Here is a 21,796-nt window from a genome sequence, read left to right as displayed (position 1 = left end):
GAGTATACATGTTGTAACCTATCATATTTTTTTTGTTTAAAATTTACATTTACGTACGTAAAACAATCTCTCTCTCTCTCTCTCTCTCTCTCTCTCTCTCTCTCTCTCTCTCTCTCTCTCTCTCTCTCTCTCTCTCTCTCTCTCTCTCTCTCTCGTAAATTGTTTTCCTGCTTTGCTACATACAGTATGTACTGTATGATTTTATATACTGTAGATATGGTAAATAATATTTGTAATAATGTTATTTTCATTAGTAAAATAAATTTTTGAATATACTTACCCGATAATCATGTAGCTGTCAACTCCGTTGCCCGACAGAATTCTACGGAAGGGATACGCCAGCGATCACTATACAAGAAGGGGGTGTACTCACCAGCGCCACCTGTGGCCAGGTACTGCAGTACTTCTTGTTGACACCACCTCAATTTTTCCTCGGTCCACTGGTTCTCTATGGGGAGGAAGGCTGGGTCAATTAAATCATGATTATCGGGTAAGTATATTCAAAAATTTATTTTACTAATGAAAATAACATTTTTCAATATTAATCTTACCCGATAATCATGTAGCTGATTCACACCCAGGGAGGTGGGTGAAAACCAGTGTACATGTATATCAAGAAGCTAAGTATCCCGTATTTCATATTATCAGTTATTCAAAATAACAATGAAATTATAAGTACCTGGTAAGGAAGTCGACTTGAACCATTACTCTGCCTTTAATAAGTTCGTCTTCCTTACTGAGCGCAGCGTTCCTCTTAGGAGGCTGAACAACCCTAAGGTGCTGAAGTATAAAGGGCTGCAACCCATACTAAAGGACCTCTACACAACCTCTAACCTAGGCGCTTCTCAAGAACGAATTGACCACCCGCCAAATCAACTAGGATGCGGAAGGCTTCTTAGCCTACCGTAACAACCCAAAAACAACAATAAAGGCATTCAAGAGAAAGGTTAAAAAAGGTTATGGGATTAAGGGAATGTAGTGGCTGAGCCCTCACCTACTACTGCACTCGCTGCTACGAATGGTCCCAGGGTGTAGCAGTTCTCGTAAAGAGACTGGACATCTTTGAGATAAAATGATGCAAACACTGACTTGCTCCTCCAATAAGTTGCATCCATAATACTCTGCAGAGAACGGTTCTGTTTAAAGGCCATCGAAGTGGCTACAGCTCTCACTTCGTGGGTCCTTACCTTCAGCAAAGCAAGGTCTTCATCCTTCATGTGAGAATGAGCTTCTCTAATCAGAAGCCTTATATAATACGAAACTGCGTTTTTGGACATAGGCATCGAAGGTTTCTTGATGGCACACCATAAGGCCTCTGATTGTCCTCGTATAGGTTTTGACCTTTTAAGATAGTACTTTAGAGCTCTGACAGGGCAAAGAACTCTCTCTAGCTCGTTACCCACCATGTTGGAAAGGCTAGGAATTTCGAACGATCTAGGCCAAGGACGTGAAGGAAGTTCATTTTTTGCTAAAAATCCGAGCTGTAAGGAACATGTTGCTGTTTCGGATGTGAATCCTATGTTCCTGCTGAAGGCGTGAACCTCACTAACTCTTTTGGCTGTTGCAAGGCAGACGAGGAAAAGAGTTTTGAGAGTAAGGTCTTTGAAAGAGGCTGACTGGAGAGGTTCAAATCTAGGAGACATAAGGAACCTTAAGACTACGTCTAGATTCCAGCCTGGAGTGGACAAGCGACGTTCTTTAGAGGTCTCGAAAGATTTAAGGATGTCCTGTAGATCCTTGTTGGAGGAAAGATCCAAGCCTCTGTGGCGGAAAACTGAAGCCAACATACTTCTGTACCCTTTGATCGTAGAAGCCGAAAGAGATCTAACATTCCTAAGATGTAACAGGAAGTCAGCAACTTGGGTTACAGAGGTATTGGTAGAGGAAACTGCATTGGCTCTGCACCAGCTTCGGAAGACTTCCCACTTGGATTGATAGACTCTACGAGTGGATATCCTCCTTGCTCTGGCAATCGCCCTGGCTGCCTCCTTCGAAAAGCCTCTAGCTCTAGCGAGTCTTTCGACAGTCTGAAGGCAGTCAGACGAAGAGCGTGGAGGTTTGGGTGTACCTTCTTTACGTGAGGTTGACGTAGAAGGTCCACTCTTAGAGGGAGAGTCCTGGGAACGTCGACCAGCCATTGTAGTACCTCTGTGAACCATTCTCTTGCAGGCCAAAGGGGAGCAACCAGCGTCAGCCGTGTCCCTTCGTGAGAGACGAACTTCTGAATGACTCTGTTGATGAACTTGAACGGCGGGAATGCATATAGCTCGAGATGGGACCAATCCAGCAGAAAAGCATCCACGTGAACTGCTGCTGGGTCTGGAACTGGGGAACAGTACAAAGGGAGCCTCTTGGTCATGGAGGTGGCGAACATATCTATCGTTGGCTGACCCCACAAGGTCCAAAGTCTGTTGCACACGCTCTTGTGAAGGGTCCATTCCGTGGGGATGACTTGATCTTTCCTGCTGAGGCGATCTGCCGAGACATTCATATTGCCCTGTATGAACCTCGTTACCAGTGTGAGGTTTAGACTTCTTGACCAAATGAGGAGGTCCCTTGCTATCTCGTACAGCTTCCTCGAATGGGTCCCTCCCTGCTTGGAGATGTATGCCAAGGCTGTGGTGTTGTCGGAGTTCACCTCCACCACCTTGTTTAGCAGGAGGGACTTGAAGTTCATTAAGGCCAGATGAACTGCCAGCAACTCCTTGCAATTGATGTGAAGCGTTTCCTGTTCCTTGTTCCATGTTCCCGAGCATTCCTGTCCGTCCAAGGTCGCGCCCCAGCCCGAGTCTGATGCGTCCGAATAGAGATGAAGATTGGGGGTCTGAACAGCTAACGATAGACCCTCCTTGAGAAGGATGTTGGTCTTCCACCACATGAGAGTGGTCTTCATCTCTTTGGTAACAGGAATAGAGACCGCCTCGAGCGTCATATTCTTGTCCCAGTGAGCTGCTAGATGGTATTGAAGGGGGCGGAGGTGGAGTCTCCCTAACTCGGTGAACAGGGCTAACGATGACAGGGTCCCTGTTAGACTCATCCACTGTCTCACCGAGCATCTGTTCCTCTTCAGCATGCTCAGAATGCACTCTAGGGCTTGGCTGATTCTTGGGGCCGACGGAAAAGCCCGAAAAGCTTGACTCCGAATCTCCATTCCCAGGTAAACGATGGTTTGGGAAGGAATAAGCTGGGACTTTTCTAAGTTGACCAAAAGACCCAGTTCCTTGATCAAGTCCAAAGTCCAATTGAGACTCTCCAGACAGCGACGACTTGTGGGGGCTCTTAACAGCCAGTCGTCTAAATAAAGGGAGGCTCTGATGTCCGCCAAGTGGAGGAATTTCGCAATATTCCTCATCAGTCGCGTAAACACCATAGGTGCCGTGCTTAGGCCAAAACACAGGGCTTGGAATTGGTACACAACCTTTCCAAAAACAAATCTCAGGAAAGGTTGGGAGTCTGGATGAATGGGAACGTGAAAGTAAGCGTCTTTCAGATCCAACGAGACCATCCAGTCCTCCTGCCTGACCGCTGCTAGGACCGACTTCGTCGTCTCCATAGTGAACGTCTGCTTGGTGACATAAGCATTGAGCGCGCTGACGTCCAGCACCGGTCTCCAACCCCCTGTCTTCTTGGCCACCAGAAAGAGACGATTGTAGAAGCCCGGGGATTGATGATCCCGGACTATCACCACTGCCTCCTTCTGTAACAGGAGCGACACCTCTTGATGTAACGCTAGCCTCTTGTCCTTTTCCTTGTAGTTGGGAGAGAGGTTGATGGGAGAAGTGGTCAGAGGGGGATTGCGGCAGAATGGTATCCTGTAACCCTCCCTTAGCCACTTGACAGACTGGGCGTCTGCACCTCTTCTTTCCCAAGCTTGCCAGAAGATCTTGAGTCTGGCTCCTACAGCTGTCTGGAGAGGAGGAGAGTCAATGTTTGCTTTTCGAAGGCTTGGCACCTTTCTTGGACCTGCCCCTGAAACCGTCTGGGCGGGTACTTCCTCGGCTGGGGGCTCTGCCACGAAAGGGCGGAATAAATCTGGTAGCAGGAGTATCGGCCACTGGGGTGCGGTAAGTTCTAGGAACCGAAGGAGCAACCTTAGCCTTCCGTGCTGAAGAGGCCACAAGGTCATGAGTGTCCTTCTGAATAAGAGCCGCAGACAATTCCTTGATAAGATCCTCAGGAAACAGGAACTTAGAAAGAGGAGCAAAAAGTAACTGAGACCTCTGACAAGAGGTGATACCAGTGGAAAGGAAGGAGCAAAGTTGTTCCCTTTTCTTGAGTACTCCCGAAACAAACATGGAGGCAAGTTCGCCGGAACCATCGCGAATTGCTTTATCCATACAGGACATTATAAGCATGGCCGAGTCCTTGTCAGATGGGGCAGTCTTCTTGCTCAAGGCCCCCAGGCACCAGTCGAGAAAATTAAAAATTTCAAAGGCGCGAAAGACTCCCTTTAAGAAGTGGTCCAAGTCAGAAAAGGTCCAGCAGACCTTAGAGCGCCTCATAGCCGACCTTCGTGGAGAGTCAACCAAACTTGAGAAGTCAGCCTGGGCAGAGGCAGGGATCCCCAAGCCTGGTTCCTCACCTGTGGCATACCAGACGCCCGCCTTAGAAGTCAGCTTAGGAGGTGGAAACATAAATGACGTCTTTCCTAGTTGCTGCTTGGACTGCAACCAATCCCCTAACATTCTCAAAGCTCTCTTAGAAGATCTAGCGAAGACGAGCTTAGTGTAGGCAGACTTAACAGGTTGCATGCCTAGAGAAAACTCTGATGGAGGAGAGCGAGGGGTAGCAGAAACAAAGTGATCCGGGTAAACTTCTCTGAAAAGAGCCAGGACCTTGCGAAAGTCAATGGAGGGTGGTAACGACTTGGGTTCCTCCACGTCAGAAGAGGGATCATCCAGGTGCGCAGCTTCATCCTCAGAAACCTCATCACCTGAGGGTTGAGAAGCGAGAGGAAAATTTACAGCGGTATGCTGAATGGCAGAATCCTGAAAAGCGGGTGCATATACACTTGCGGATTCATCCTCAAGTCTCTGTTGAAGAGGATGAGGGCTGGTAATGACAAAGTCATGAGGCTGGGATGAAGGAGGCTCTGCGGGGGTCTGAGGAGCAAGCGTGGTGAGAGGCGACTGTTGTAAAACCTGAGGCTCAGGCTGTATAGACTGCTCAAGCTGAGGAGAAAGTGGTAGATGCATGCGTTGAGGTGGCTGACTCATAGCATGAGGTTCCTGTCTCAAGAGTTGCGCTTGCTTCAAGGGTTGAGGTGGCTGCGCAGTAAGAGGTTCCTGTCTCACGAGTTGAGGTTCTTGAGGTGGCTGCTGCGAGAGCTGAGGTGGCGGCTGCGCAGAACGAGGCTCCTGTCTCACGAGTTGAGGTTCTTGAGGTGCTTGCCTCGAGAGTTGAGGTTCTCGCCTCGAGGAAAGTGGAGGTAGCTGCTGCGAGAGCTGAGGTGGCTGCCTCAAGGATGGTAGAGGTTGTCGTACCTCAAGAGGTTGCTGCCTCGAGGAAGGTCGTACTGCAAGAAACTCCTGCCTCAAGGGTAGAGGAGGTTGTTGTAAGGCATAAGACTCCTGTCCCCATTGTTGAGGAGATTGCCGCGTGGTAAGAGTTTCCTGCCTCAAGGAAGGTGGAGGTTGCTGCCCAGCGCTGGTATCTGGCAACTCCCAACGCGGTAGCTCACGCATGGAGGTAGCTTGAGGAACCTCAACCTCGTACGTCTGGCAGATTGGACTGCGTAGAGGAGGAGGAGCGCTCGCAGGAGGAGGTGTAACCTTCTCTGCCTGAAACTCACGCATCAAAACCGCAAGCTGCGACTGCATAGACTGCAGCAAAGCCATCTTAGGATCAACAGACGTTGAGGTCTGTTGAGGCAAAGCTTTAACAGAAGTTGAGGTCTGTTGAGGCATCGCCTTACCTCTCTTAGGAGGCGTGCAGTCACCTGATGACTGCGGCGAGTCAGAGCTAGCCCAATGACTACACCCGGGCTGTTGAACTCGCGCGGTCTGGACTTTACGCTTAAGAGGTTTTGAGACCTGAGTCCAGCGTTTTCTCCCCGAAAATTCTTCTGCAGACGAGGAAAATAAGGGCTCAATCGTCTGAGAGTGGAAGTGACGATCTCTATAAGATACGCCCGCAACCACTGAGGATACTGCTGTGCGCCGATCAAGGCCTGCCGAACCCTTTTGCCCTTCGACATTGCTTCTCCCCTGGGCTTGGGAGCTTGCAAGAGGTCCCGGACTGGGAGGACGACTGGCACGCACAGAAGTATCCTCACGCACAACACTGACACTGACACTAGCACTAGGCACAGCACTGGCACTACCACTTCCCACTGCACTTTTCACTTTAAGTTCCTTGACGTCTGCCAAGAGGAACTTGTGGTCACTCACTACCGACTCCACTTTATCACCTAAAGCCTGAATGGCACGTAAAACATCAGACATATCAGGCTGAGCACAAATAGTAGGTTCGGGGGTAGCCACTACAGGGTGAGGAAAAGGTTGAGGATCATGGGGTGAGGAATAAAGTAAAGAGCGAGCCGAACTCCTCCTAACTCTCTCTCTCTCTAACTTAGTGGTATACTTGAGGAATCGAATAAAATCAAGTTCCGAAAGTTCGGCGCATTCCTCACATCGATCTTCCAACTGACAGGATTTTCCCCTACAGTCGGAACAAACGGTGTGAGGATCAACCGAGGCCTTCGGAATACGCCTAATACAAGTCCTACATCGTCTTTGGGGAGGAGCTTGAGAATGGTCGGACATCTTGAATCAGAGAACAGTCAAGGGGGGATTCCAAATTAAAGCAAAAGATCGTTAACCATTAATCAAAATCAATCTAAAAGCTATCTAAGCTAAGAGACAAGTTTCCTGTATAGCGAAAGCTGAAATCTTAGAGCAATACTTCACCAAAACCGTGAACAAAGACTCCAAAATTATAAGCGTATCCATGTAGGTCTTGCCGGAAGCACGACAGAGGAAAAATTGAGGTGGTGTCAACAAGAAGTACTGCAGTACCTGGCCACAGGTGGCGCTGGTGAGTACACCCCCTTCTTGTATAGTGATCGCTGGCGTATCCCTTCCGTAGAATTCTGTCGGGCAACGGAGTTGACAGCTACATGATTATCGGGTAAGATTAATATTGAAAATTGCACTTTCAGGTAATTCAGGTGATCGTCTCGAGCGCTTAGTAGGAGGGGGAGCCTCATTCTTTTTAGCAGGTGAACCACTTCTGCCGAGATGAATGTTTTAATATCAGTGATTTATTTACCATAGATTAATTTAAATGCTTGTTCAACAGGTATAGTAAATATGGAAAGCAGCGGACCTAGAAGGCTGAAAACAGGCAATGGGGTTCACGACTCAAATAGCCCTCTTAGGTTAATTCAGTGCCATATTTGAGTGAATGTTAAGTTTATATCTGTTATTATTAATAATCTAGACCTGCCTCATATGTAACCCTTAGCAGATCGCCCCCCAGGGCCTAGGCTAGTGTCGATAGGTTTAAAGTGAGAAATGTAAACTCGAACAGCCTAACTTACCTGTAGTCTAGCATACTGCCTATTAAGCTGCGTGCTTTTGATGTGTCAGGCAAGCAATTTGTTTTGTATACCTAGTTATAATTTTGTTATATATATAAATTGGAGTATTTAGTTTGTTTTCTCCAATTATTTCATGTAGTAATCATGCACATGCTTTGCTTAAGCTACTTACGCTATGTTCGGAAATGCCTGCTCTAACCATTCAAATCATAACAAACTTACGTATGGGGGCCGCCATTTGCATTTGTGAAGTCATGAGTCTAAATCAGCTGCTTTCCATATGACGTTTTCGTTGTAAACAGAATTTAAAACCTTACCTTTTCTGAATAATTTTCATGAGAGTTTGATTCTGTTGGAGTAACATATTAACAATATCAGAATTTGAAGGCATTACACTTCCTGCAGTCGATTGTGTTCGTTTTTCGTTACTGATTATGTTCTCCTCTTCGCTGGAGTCTTCACTAAGCCGATGCACCTCCACGGAGGTAAGAATTTGCCTAGCCATATTTTAGCCGTGGGCTGAGAAATTACTCTAGTTGCTGAGTGCAGAATAATGAAAACCAACAAACATGTGTTGGGAGCAGCGGGAGGGAAAAGAGGAGAACGTTCTGTGCCAAAGTCAACTTCAGAAATGTGACTTCCATTGCCGAGGGGGCTTGGTTTAGGGCTCGCGCCGCTGCTTGGGGGGTTCCAGGGGGGTGTATAAGCTACCACTGGTGAGTCTGGAAGGTTGAGACCTCCCTCTCCAGAACATGGTTTACCTGCAGTGGTTTGAGGTCTTGAGGTCAGCTGTGCAGAGAACCCAGGATGCTGCTTTCCCCAAGAGAGGGGAAGATGAAGAAAAGAATAAGGGCCAGACATACCTTTTCATTCATGCAGACTAGGACCGGGTAACAATGCCCTCAACCTTCTGCTACTTGTCCATTAAGGAGCCTGAGGTTTAAACCAGCTGTTGTGCAGCCACCACAGGGCCGATAGAGAATGTATCGAGCCTCCTGTGGGTCACGTCTTGCAGGTAGTGGGCTGTGAAGGTCGTCTGATGCTTCCACACCCCAGCTTGTAGAACCTGCGTCACAGAGTAGTTTCTTTTGAATGCCAGGGATGTAGCAATGCCCCTGACATCGTGTGCCCTAGGGCGACGTGACAGAGGAGGGTCTGGATTCAAGGAATGGTATATGACCCTGTGAATCCTGTTCTTTTAAGATAGAGCCTCAGACTCCTTACTGCACACAGTAGGAGATGGTCTAGGTCATCTGTTACAGAACGGACACTCGAGATCCTGAAGGAGTCGAACCGATTCTGAGTCTTGGCTACAAACTCAAGGACGAATCTGAACGTTACCTCCCCCCATCCCCTTGAATGGGCGATGTCATACGAGAGACCATGAAGTTCGCTGACTTGCTTGGCCGAGGCCAGGGCGAGTAAGAACACCGTCTTCCAAGTTAGGTGGCGATCAGAAGCCTGGCGTAATGGTTTGAACGGAGGTCTCTTAAGAGACCTGAGGACTCGAACCTCGTTCCATGGAGGTGGTCTCACTTCCTACTGAGGGCAGGTAAGCTCATATCTTCGTATGAGTAAAGAAAGTTCCAGCGAGGAAGAAATGTCCACTCCTTTGAGCCTGAAGGCAAGACTTGAGGCTGCGCGATAGCCTTTCACTGCCGAGACTGAAAGGCGCATTTCCTCCCACAAATAAACGAGGAACTCCGCTATTGCTGGAATTGTGGCATCGTGTGGAGAGATACCCCTTCCACGACACCAACCACAAAAGACTTTCCACTTTGCCTGGTAGACCCCTGCAGATGACTTTCGCAGGTGTCGAGACAACCTGTCCGCAACTTGTTGCGAAGCCTCTCTCTCTGAGGAGGTGCTGGATAGTCTCCAGGCGTGAAGTCGCAGCGACGCTACGGCTTTGTGGAAAATGTTGGCATGTGGTTGTCTGAGTAGCTCGTGTCGAGGAGGGAGTTCTCTCGGCAGTTCCGTCAGGAGTTGCAGAAGGTCCGGGAACCATTCTGCATGATGCCATAGCGGAGCTATTAGAGTCATTGAAAGGTTAACCGATAGTCTGGTCTTGTTGAGTACTCTTCTCATCAGACAGAACGGGGGAAAGGCGTAGACGTCTATGTTGTCCCACCGTTGTTGGAAGGCATCTTGCCAGAGTGCCTTGGGGTCTGGTACCGGGGAGCAGTATAGCGGGAGCTTGAAATTCAAGGCCATCATGAACAGATCCACCGTCAGGGAACCCCACAAAGTCAGGACTTTGTTGGCTACTAGATGATCCAAAGACCACTCAGTACTCACTATCTGAGTTGCTCTGCTCAAACTGTCGGCGAGCATTCCTCTTGCCTGGAATGAAGCGAGCAGATAGTTGAATCGAGTGGACTTCGGTCCATCTCAGTATCTCTACTGCAAGATGGGATAGCTGTTGTGAAAAGGTACCTCCCTGCTTGTTGATGTAAGCCACTACCGTGGTGTTGTCGCTCATCACCACCACGGAGTGACCCGCCAGGTATTGTTGGAACTGTTGAAGTGCCAGGTATACGGCCTTCACCTCTAGCAGATTTATGTGGAGGCACTTTTCTGATTCTGACCATAGGCCTGAAGTCCTGTGGTTCAGAACGTGGGCCCCCCACCCTTTTTTTGAGGCGTCCGAGAACAACATCAAATCCGGGGGGAGGACGAGAAGATCCACTCCCTTTCGTAGGTTTTCCTCTGTCAACCACCACTGAAGGTCCGTCCGTTCCGCAGGACCCATAGGGACCAAGATGTCCGGGGAATCGTGACCTTGATTTCACCAGGACTTTAGTCGCCATTGCAGGGATCTTATCCTGAGGCGACCATCTGGAACTAGACGGGCCAGAGAGGAGAGTTGACCGAGGAGACATAACCACGATTGGGCTGGGAGTTCTTCTCGTCTGAGAAAAGGGTCTGCGACCCTTCTCAGCCTTGCTATCCTGTCGTCTGATGGGAAGGCTTTGTGGAGATTGGTGTCCAATGTCATGCCTAGATATACCAGTCATTGAGTTGGAAGCAGAGAAGACTTCTCGAGATTTACCAAGATCCCCAGATCTTGGCAAAGCCCCAGAAGCTTGTCTCGGTGTTGAAGAAGGTTCGACTCCGAGTCTTCCAGGATCAACCAGTCGTCCAGATACCAGAGGCGATGGATGCTGATCCTGTGTGCTCACGAAGAAATCAGTGTGAACACCCTGGTGAAAACCTGAGGTGCTGTGGAGAGACCAAAACACAGCACCTTGAACTGGTAGATCTTGTTGTCCAGGCTGAATCTTAAGTACTTCCTTGAAGATGGATGGACTGGGATCTGGAGGTACGCATCCTTCAGATCCAGTGTACACATGAAGTCTTGTGGTCTCACTGCAAGTCTGACCGTGTCCGCTGTCTCCATGCTGAACGGAGTTTGTTTGACAAACTTGTTCAGAGCTGAGAGGTCGATGACTGGTCTCCAGCCTCCAGACGCCTTCTTTACAGGAAAGAGTCGACTGAAGAAGCCTGGGGAGCCGTCGACGACCTCCTGGAGAGCGTCCTTCTTTAACATGGTCTGAACTTCTGCCCGTAGGGTTTGGCCCCTTGCCGATCTCATGGCAAAGGAGCCCAACGACACTGGATTCGCTGTCAGGGGAGGTAGAGATGTTACGAACGGGATGCGATATCCTTGACTGATCACGGAGATCCTCCAGGAATCGGCCCCGAGTTACTGCCACCTGTTCGCGCAACTTTGTAGGCATCCCCCCACTGGTGGACATGCAGGGGGACTGCCAATCCTAGCATTTGCGGCCTCGGCCGGTCCCTCCAGGATTCCTGCCTCCCCTGGAGGACTTCCTGCAGCCTTTCTTGTCTTTGACAGGAAAGGGCTGCTGCTTGGACACCGTCGCCTTCGCTGCCACTGCCGGTTTCGTTGTCTTGGAAGGGCGAGGTTGTTGAGGTGCCGGAGGTTTATAGGGCTTGGATGTAAGAGCCCTATGTAGGAGGGAGTCCTGATTGGTCTTCCTCCACCTCTCGGCTGCCCGTTCCACATCCTTAGGCTCGAATAAATTCTTCCCTAGAAGGGACGAATGTCTGAGCCTGCTTACCTCGGCTGCTGGAACCTTCGTATGGAACCTCTCTGTCACCGCATCACGACGTTTTGAATAGTATTGGCTCACAAGTTCGAAACTTGATGGGCCAGAAACTCAATGGTGTGTACCAGAGAGGAGGGAGGTTTCCAGGGCCTTCCTGGTGCTTTCCTTGGACAAGTCCTCAGATCGCGACAGGATGCCAAGAGATCCCAGCCAGAAGTCTAGCCATGAAGTGGCCTGCATGGCACACTTCGCAACCTTCTCATGGTTTAAGATCTCCGTAGCCGAGAAAGACACTTGCCGGCTCGAGAGTCCCTCAAGAGGGACTCCCTTGGTCAGCTCTTCCACAGAGTGGGGGAGTGGAAGAGATAAAGCAGACTCCTCTGTGATCTTAAAGTACCTCCTCTGCTGGACTCGAGGAGGTGGGAGGAGTTTGTTGCCAGCCGTTCCGGCGAGATCGGAGAGCTGGGCCTCTACCTTGCCCCTGGCACTCTTCACCCCTTGGGACCAGGGCTAAGCCACACTGGTCTTCGGAGGTTTCTGGATGCCAAAGACTCGGTCTAGGACCGTGTCCTTGCCCTCACAAGGAGGCATCTCAGGATCGGGAATCCTATTGAGATGTCTCATCAGGGTCAGAACTTGCCAAAAGGCATGCTCGGACTCCTGTGGCTCACCTCCTGGTGAACTGGCAGCGAAGTCTCCTGTCCCCGAAGGCTCTTCTTGGGGGGACACGTAGACGTTCTCCGCCGGTCTTGAAGGTTCCGTTCGAATCCTGGAGGAGGACTTGGGAATCGTCTTGGAGTTCTTAGTCTCCCTCCTGGGAGGAATACAGGACTCCAACAGCGACGTCCGAGGGCTCTTCTCTTGGTCCACCCGGGACGGTTCTTCGGCACGGGGTGGGGTTTCTCCCATTGGTGCGATAGGAGAACGCCTCACCTGTGGATGGGAAATTCTCGTCCGCAGGAAAGGGAGAAAACGTCTGGAGGGAGAAGGAGCCTTCCTCAAGGATGTCTTTGGAGCCAACTTGGCACTTGGAGAAGTCACCACTGGATCCACTCCTCTCTTCCTCTTCAATGGAGTCGGAGCCGCCATTGATTTGACTCCCATTTCAGCAAAGGCAGGCTTAAGGGCCTGGACGACAGCTCTGAATAGGGATCCAAACCAAGGCTGCTTACTGACAGTGGCACTGTCAGAGACACCGTAAGAAGGGAAGGGGATCGGGCGATCCTTTGGAGTGGATGCTACTACCGGACCTGCCTGAAAGGAAAGGGAAGAAGAGGTTGAAGGGTGGATCCTGGACCGGTCTGAAACATTCCCTCCCTCCTGCGAGAGCGCTGGTCTGCACTTGCGGGGGGAGGGGGGGAACGTGAGGAGGATCTGGCTGCTCTCAATCCTGCCTGTTCCTGTGGGTGCCTCTGCGGTTGCTCGCGCGGTAGTTCGCGTGGTTGCTCGCGCGGTAGCCCGCGCTGTGGAACGCGTTGTTGATCGCGCAGGCGCTCACGCGATGGTACCCCGTCCGAATCGCGCTCGGGCGATAGATCGTGCGGAGACGATGGCAAGGGCGCGCGTGGGCGAGCGTTGGCATGCTGGCGAGCGATGGTGCGCAGGCGAGCGATGATGGCACGTTGGCGAGCAATGGTGCGCAGGCGAATGATGGCGCCCAAGGCGCGTAAGAGAACGACTGCGATCTGAAGTGTCCAAGCGTGGGCGCAGTCGGTCTGGAGGTAGGAAAATGTCCTCGCTGGCGCGTTGGCGCTTATGCCATGAAGCGGGCGCTCAGGAGAACGATTGCGTACACAGCGGCAATCTGGCATAGCAGGAGGCACAGGGCGAAGGGACTGTTCGCGGGCGCAATGGTGCGTAGGATCTTGACGAGACCTTGGAGAGCGCTCACGCGCAGGGGAAATTCCCCTAACGCGTGGGAGCGCAGAAGGGCGATCAGCTAGAGTCTGTGCGCGGTGGCGCGGTGGCGCGTAGGCGATGGCTGGTGCAAAGGCGAGATCTGACGGCGCGTAGGCGAACGCTGATCAACGTGATTCTTTCCTCCTACGCCCAGATCCGGAGATCGTGGGCGCGTCGGCAAGTGCAGGCGCGCAGGTGTGCGCTGGCGAGCAGGAGGTGATTGCTGGCAAGCAGGGGATGATCGCTGGCGAGCAGGAGGAGATCGCTGGCGAGTAGGTGAAGATCGCCGGCGAGAAGGAGACAATCGCTGACGAGCAGGAGATCGTGGGCGCGCATGACACGTAGAAGGATGAGGGCGCACAGGTGAGCGCTGGCAAGCAGAAGTTCGCTGGCGGGCAGGAGAGCGCTGGCGAACAGGAGAGCGCTGGCGAGCAGGAGAGCGCTGACGAGCAGGAGAACGATGGTGAGTCTCTGCAGGAGGTCTCTTGGGCGTTGTCTACGGAGATACAGCAGGAGAGCGCTTGCGCGCTATTGCGCGCAGGAGAACGGTGGAGCACAGGGGAAACCTGGCCCTTAAGGGACTTACTCACTTCGTGAGTAAGCCCCTTATAATCCGAAGGGACCGGTGCCTGTTGGACAACAGGGTGAGAAGGAGCCCAGATTGCGTCAGCAGCCAGGAACGGAGAAGGCAGGTCCGAAGGTCTGGCAGGAGACGGCGAACGGTCGGCAGATAGGTCCAGGGACGCAGCAGCAGCAAACGGTCGAAGCCTGAAGAGGAGGAACCTCTGCGGGGGACGGCGAAGGCGAGGAGTCGAAGAGGCGCCTCCTAACTCCCTTGTGAGGAGAAGGATGGCCCCTACGACAAAGAGGCTTACGAGCCTTACGGCAAATACGACCTCTAGGGGCAGCAGGCAGGCCATCGTCGGTCCTCCGAAGAGGAGTTTCTGTTAGTGCACTCCCCGGGGGGAAGAAACACTTGCAGGAGAGACCGTTGGACCTAGCTTCTCCCCCGAAGGATGTTCAGAGGGAGAAAATTTCAAAATCGGAGATGATTTGTATTTTTCCTAGCCATACAAACCTTAGCTATTTACATAGGGTATTACTTTCAGCGTAGCTGAAAAGGTGAGCAATTAGATTTTTTAGCGAGGGGGTAGGGGAGGGGTAGCTAGCTACCACTCCCCCCTCACACACCGGTGAACTGATTCACTTCGCTTAGAGGTAGGACTTCACGGGGGACAGGGCTGACAGGCAAGTATGTGTAAATAGCTAAGGTTTGTATAGTTGGGAAAAATACAAATTATCTCCAAATTTGTCATTTGTTCCGTAACCGAAATACAAACCACGCTATTTACATAGGGTGACTTAACCCGTAGGTAGGGTGGTAAGTCCCAACCTTACTGGCTTTCGGCTTTGCCCGGGGACTCAGAATCCGAGTGTGTAGCACTCGAGATAAGGAGTCCCTGCACCTAGAAAGTTCCTTGCTCCGCAAGGAACTTGCGGCCTACATAAGCTTGTGTGTGAAGGAATGAAGTGTGACTCGTCCTAGGAAGTTGACCTGAAGTCCTTTAGATGGAATTCTAGGCTAAGACGTTCCCAATACCACCTCGTCAGGGTATGGGGGACGCGACAGCATTATTTATCCCTTTGGCTGCGTAGTGCTGGGAGGATTTTTGTCCCCGAAAAACGTAATTTGCCGGCATATTTTGAAGTTTGTAGAAATTAATTTCTAAGTACCCCCTGATATTGGAAACAATGTTTTCCATCTATTCTTGACTCTTAAACTCTATATTTTTTTGTTTTTAACACATTTTTTACCATTTTTACCCAAAAACGTACTTTTTCAAAAAAATTACGAAAATTGCATATCATCACAATTGACATGTAAAATGGGTTGGAATATGTTTTTTATGATGAAAAATAACTAAATTAATGAAATATACTGAAATATTGTTATGATTATGTACTTAAATTTTGATTCAAAACTAGTACAAATTTTGTTGTATTTTGGAAAATATCAAAAATTGTTAATAAAACCAGAAAAGTTATGGAAGTAAAATTTTATTACAAAAAATATGAAAAAATTACAAACAATTGACAAAAAAGACATATTTACTTCTTTTCATCCTTACATTTACATGTTTTCTTATAATTCATCACAGTATGAAAAATTTCAAAACAGGGGACAACACAAAGAGGAGGGTTTTGTGGGCACTGTTTACAGAAATATGATGTCTGCTTCCTCTTACATGTCCCCTTTCCTTTTTTGCAACATTGAGATGGCAATATTGAACAAACACTACAATTAGGTAGGTACTTCTTATTTTCATACTGAGCAATAAAATGCCTTTCCCCCAAGCGCTTGTTTTCCACCAAGTCCCTAACAACATTCTTTCTTCTTGGCTTTGTGTTATATCCTTCTAACAATCCTTTTTTTACCTCTTGTCTAAACACAACCTGGGTCAATTTCTTTCTATTTTGCAAGTTGTAACTAATTTTGGAATTTACAAGAGCAACTTCAATCACAAAATGCCAGAGTGTCTGATACCACTTTTTGCTACGGTGATTGAAGGGGTAGGTTGAGCAGAATTGATCAAAAAGGTCTACCCCTCCCATATATTTATTGTACTGAGCTTGCAAAGATGGTTTATCTACTTCCCTTACCCCTTTCTTAGATTGAATAGATTTTTTCACTGTACCTGTGTCCCCAACACTCGAAAGGATATTTACTCTACCACTATCTTGCCAAACGACAGCAACCAATTCCTCATCTTTACTCTTCCACATTATTGGTAGCTGGCCTTTCTTAGGTTTTACTTTTTTCATCTGTGATGGCAAATATTTTCTGTTTGGACGAACTGTCCCACATGCTCCAGTACCTTTACTTCGAAGTTTTTGAAAAAGGGGTACTCCACTAAAAAAGCTGTCCATGTAAACTACATGGCCTTTGTTTTCAAAGCCTTCAAACAAATTTTCTACAACAGATGCACCAAGTCCTTTGCCTTTATTAGAATCTAGCCCCTTCCCTGTGTAAACATCAAATTTCAACAGATAACCAGTCTTAGAGTCACAGAGAGACCAAACCTTAATTCCCCATTTGGTAGGCATTTTAGGCATGTACTGCTTGAAAAAAAAAGCCTCCCTTTGAATTTCACCATACTTTCATCTACACTCAAATCTCTACCACTTACATAATATTTAGAATATAGATCTTTCACCATGTCTAAAATTGGTTTTATTTTATAAAGTCTGTCATCATTACCATCAACAGAATTATCTGCAAAATGTAGACAGTAACGGATAATTTCATACCTGTCACGTGACATTATATTGGAAAAACCAGGTGTCTCAGTTAGCCAAAACTTTTTAGAAAAGTAGCTTGCTAGACTACTTTTGTGCACTAATCCCATTGCAATTTCAATAGCAATAAATGCTTTTATTTCCCCTGCATCCACATCTCTCCATGCTCTGTACCGTGATCGAGGGGCTAAAGGTTGCATTTTTTCTATCATGTATGCTGCATACCGGTTAGTTTCCACAGCTACATGATCATATATTTCATTAGGAAACAACTTAGAAAAGCATAAAAATGGAGTGCAGTCATCTAAATTTACAGCCCTATTAGTTTCTGAATAAATTGGTATAGACTTTACCTTTATTGGAGGACCTGTGCCTACATTCTTTATATTCACCCATGAATCATCAGTTAGTGTTTTATTCAAGTCATCATCTTCAACTTCTTCATCAGCATCTTCAACTTCTTCATCAGCATCTTCAACTGCGTCTGCTTCATAATCCTCACATAGTTCTTCTTCCCTTTGTACAAATAAATCTTCTGTTTCCGAGTCTTCTTCTGCAAGAATATCAGCAATCTCCCGTTGTGTTGCACACCTCTTCCTTTTTGAAGCCATTATAGGTGACCCTGAAAGTAAAAAATAAAATTAGCATACCCTAATAAAGAAATTACATTTATAGCTACTAGACATATATATATATATATATATATATATATATATATATATATATATATATATATATATATATATATATATATATATATATATATATATATATATATATATATATATATATATATATATATATACTGTACATATACATATACATATACACACACACACACACACACATATATATATATATATATATATATATATATATATATATATATATATATATATATATATATATATATATATATATATATATATATATATATATATATATATATATATATATATATATATATATATATATATATATATATATAATATATATATATATATAATATATATATATATAATATATATATATATATAATATATATATATATATATAGAGAGAGAGAGAGAGAGAGAGAGAGAGAGGAGAGAGAGAGAGAGAGAGAGGAGAGAGAGAGAGAGAGAGAGAGAGAGAGAGAGAGGTGAGTAGTATGTAGCCTACCGGTAGCCTATGATTTGTCTTTACAATTCGCAAATTATCACATATTTGAAGACACTGATATTAGGCCTAGAGTTTATGGTAATATACATCATATTCTACCATTATAATAAGTCCAGGCCTATACACAAAGCCTATCATAACATAATCGAAGTTGGCCAACTTACAGTTAAATAGGCTTACTAGGCTTGAAAGAGATGCCCTTCATATTACCTCCTATTACACCATATTTTACACTTATTTAATGATTTAATCAGACTTATTATAGTCTACTTATATTCAAGAACTAATTAGAATAAATAAATTATTACTGAAATAAATAATACATACCTTTAAAACCTGATGTTTGTAAACAACGTGAACTTCGTCGCATCAGCTGATAACACCTGTTTTTGTTTACGTTTTGTTTCGTCTTCTGGTCACTAGATGGCAGCACCTACTGGACAGCAAACGTTTTCAGCGTACACTTGAATGTCAAAAGTATCGGCGGCGCTATTCAAAAAGTTTTTTCGCCGCCGTGGGGTAAACTCGCTTTTCGCAGTTAAGGGAGAAATTTTAATTTTCGAGTATACTCGCTTTTCGCAGTCAAAGGGTTAATACTAGTAACACAAGGAAGCATGGTTTACCTGCAGTGGTTTGAGGTCAGCTATGCAGAGAATCCAGGATGCTGCTTTCCCCAAGAGAGGGGAGGATGAAGAAATGAGTAAGGGCCAGGCATACTTTTTCATTCATGCAGACTAAAACCGGGTAACAATGCCCTCAACCTTCTGCTACTTGTCCATTAAGGAGCCTGAGGTTAGACCAGCTGTTGTGCAGCCACCACAGGGCCGATAGAGAACATATCGAGCTTCCTGTGGGTCACGTCCTGCAGGTAGTGGGCTGTGAAGGTCGTTTGACGCTTCCAGACCCCAGCTTGTAGAACCTGCGTCACTGAAAAGTTTCTCTTCAATGCCAGGGACGTAGCGATGCCTCTGACATCGTGTGCTCTAGGGCGACGTGACGGAGGAGGGTCTGGATTCAGGGAATGGTGGATGACCCTGCGAATCCAAGCTGAGATGGTGTTCTTCGTGACCCTCCTCTTCGTCATTCCAGTGCTCACAAACAGGGCTTGCACTCGAGGACGAACCGCAGCTGTTCTCTTGAGATAGAGCCTCAGACTCCTTACTGGGCACAGTAGGGGATGGTCTGGGACATCTGTTACAGAACGGAAACTCAAAATCCTGAAGGAGTCGAACCGTGGGTCCGGAACTCCAGGAATTTGAGTCTTAGCAACAAACTCAGGGACGAATCCCGGACGTTACCTCCCCCCATCCCCTTGAATGGGCGACGTCGTACGAGAGACCATGAAGTTCACTGACTCGCTTGGCTGAGGCCAGAGCGAGCAGGAACACCGTCTTCCAAGTCAGTGACGATCAGAAGCCTGGCGTAATGGTTTGAACGGAGGTCTCTTAAGAGACCTGAGGACACGAACCACGTTCCATGGAGGAGGTCTTACTTCCTACTGAGGGCAGGTAAGCTCGTAGCTTTGTATGAGTAGAGAAAGTTCCGGCGAGGAGGAAATGTCCATTCCTTTCAGCCTGAAGGCCAGACTTAAGGCTGAACAATAGCCTTTCACCGCCGAGACCGAAAGGTGCATTTCTTCCCGCAAATACACAAGAAACTCCGCTATTGCTGGAATAGTGGCATCGAGGGGAGAGATACCCCTTCCACGACACCAACCACAGAAGACTCTGCACTTTGCCTGATAGACCCCTGCAGATGACTTTCGCATGTGTCGAGACATCCTTTCCGCAACTTGTTGCGAAAAGCCTCTCTCTGTGAGGAGATGCTGGATAGTCTCCAGGTGTGAAGTCGAAGCGATGCTACGGCTTTGTGGAAGATGTTACAGTGTGGTTGCTTGAGTAGCTCGTGTATTGGAGGAAGTTCTCTCGGGAGTTCCGTCAGGAGCTGCAGAAGGTCCGGGAACCACTCTGCATGATGCCATAGCGGAGCTATTAAGGTCATTGAAAGGTTAACCGATAGTCTGGTCTTGTTGAGCACCCTTCTCATCAGACAGAACGGTGGGTAAGTTTAAACGTCGATGTTGTCCCACCGTTGTTGGAAGGCATCTTGCCAGAGTGCCTTGGGGTCCGGAACTGGGGAACAGTTCAGCGGAAGCTTAAAGTTCAAGGCTGTCGCGAACAGATCCACCGTCAGGGAACCCCACAAAGTCAGGACTTTGTTGGCTACTAGACGATCCAAAGACCACTTGGTACTCACTATCTGCGATGCTCTGCTCAAACTGTCGGCGAGCACATTCCTCTTGCCCGGAATGAAGCGAGCCGATAGTGGAATCGAGTGGACTTCGGTCCATCTCAGTATCTCTACTGCAAGATGGGATAGCTGTTGTGAAAAGGTACCTCGCTCCTTGTTGATGTAAGCCACTACCGTGGTGTTGTCGCTCATCACCACCACGGAGTGACCCGCCAGGATCTGTTGGAATTGTTGAAATGCCAGATATACAGCCTTCATTTCTAGCAGATTTATGTAGAGGCACTTTTCTGATTCTGACCATAGGCCTGAGATCCTGTGGTTCAGAACGTGGGCCCCCCACCCTTCTTTGAAACATCCGAAAACAGCATCAAATCCGGAGGGAGGACGAGAAGATCCACTCCCTTTCGAAGGTTTCCGACCGTCACCCACCACTGAAGGTCCGTCCGTTCCGCAGGATCCATAGGGACCAGAATGTCCGAGGAATCTTGGCCTTGATTCCACCGGGACTTGAGTGCCATGCAGGAATCTCATCCTGAGGCGGCCGTTTGGAAACAGACGGGCCAAGGAGGAAAGGTGCCCTAGGAGACGTAACCACGATTGGGCTGGAAGCTCTTCTCATCTGAGAAAAGGGTCTGCGACCCTCCTCAGCCTTGCTATCCTGTCGTCTGATGGAAAGGCTTTGTGGAGATTGGTGTCCAATATCATGCCTAGATATACCAGTCGTTGAGACGGAAGCAGAGAAGACTTCTCGAGATTTACCATGATCTCTAGATCTTGGCAAAGTCCCAGAAGCTTGTCTCGGTGTCGAAGAAGGGTCGACTCCGAGTCTGCCAGGATCAGCCAGTCGTCCAGATAGCGGAGGAGACGGATGCCGCTCCTGTGTGCCCACGAAGATATCAGGGTGAACACTCTGGTGAATACCTGGGGTGCTGTGGAGAAACCGAAACACAGCACCTTGAACTGGTAGATCTTGTTGTCTATGCTGAATCTTAAGTACTTACTGGAAGACGGATGGATTGGGATCTGGAAGTACGCGTCCTTCAGATCCAGTGTACACATGAAGTCTTGCAGTCTCACTGCAAGTCTGACCGTGTCTGCTGTCTCCATGATGAACGGAGTTTGTTTGACAAACTTGTTTAGAGCTGAGAGGTCGATGACGGGTCTCCAGCCTCCAGACGCCTTCTTTACGAGAAAGAGTCGACTGAAGAAGCCTGGGGAGCTGTTGACGACCTCCTGGAGAGCATCCTTCTTGAGCATGGTCTCGACTTCCGCCGAAGGGCTAGCCCCTTTCCCGATCCCATGGCATAGGAGCTCAACGACACTGGATTCACTGTCAGGGGAGGAAGAGATGTTATGAACGGGAAGCGATATCCCTGACTGATCACGGAGATCGTCCAGGAATCGGCCCTGAGTTGCTACCACCTGAATGCGCAACTTTGCAGACATCCCCCCACTGGTGGACATGCAGGGGGATTGCCAATCCTAGCGCATGTGGCCTCGGCCGCTCCCTCTAGGATTCTTGCCTCCCCAGGAGGACTTTCCGCCCTTGTCTTTAACAGGAAAGGGCTATTGCTTG

At 48.1% G+C, this 21,796-nt stretch overlaps 1 protein-coding gene and 1 pseudogene across 1 annotated transcript; both read right to left on the bottom strand.

The window, feature by feature from the left end:
• Positions 1 to 12,123: 12,123 nt before the first annotated feature.
• On the bottom strand, positions 12,124 to 14,432 carry LOC137648043 (proline-rich protein 36-like). Its single transcript, XM_068380986.1, has 3 exons — positions 13,661 to 14,432; positions 12,960 to 13,612; positions 12,124 to 12,867 (listed from the first exon to the last, which is right to left on the bottom strand). The coding sequence occupies exons 1-3, from the start codon at positions 14,430 to 14,432 to the stop codon at positions 12,124 to 12,126; spliced, it is 2,169 nt and encodes a 722-aa protein (XP_068237087.1).
• A 2,616-nt stretch (positions 14,433 to 17,048) lies between these two features.
• On the bottom strand, positions 17,049 to 18,556 carry LOC137648420 (uncharacterized; annotated as a pseudogene).
• Positions 18,557 to 21,796: the final 3,240 nt, after the last annotated feature.

Source organism: Palaemon carinicauda, chromosome 10 (assembly GCF_036898095.1).
Source record: "Palaemon carinicauda isolate YSFRI2023 chromosome 10, ASM3689809v2, whole genome shotgun sequence".
Lineage (NCBI taxonomy): Eukaryota > Metazoa > Arthropoda > Malacostraca > Decapoda > Palaemonidae > Palaemon > Palaemon carinicauda.
The sequence above is the reverse complement of the archived record's forward strand: the minus strand, read 5'-3'. Positions and strand labels throughout refer to the sequence as shown.

Coding starts and splice junctions, on each gene's coding strand:
- LOC137648043 (XM_068380986.1), bottom strand. CDS start 14,432: ATGGCCTGCCTGCTGCCCCTAGAGGTCGTATTTGCCGTAAGGCTCGTA. Junction 13,613..13,660: donor CACGATCTCCGGATCTGGGC/GTAGGAGGAAAG, acceptor ACGCGCCGTCAG/ATCTCGCCTTTGCACCAGCC. Junction 12,868..12,959: donor CACGTTCCCCCCCTCCCCCC/GCAAGTGCAGAC, acceptor CTTTCCTTTCAG/GCAGGTCCGGTAGTAGCATC.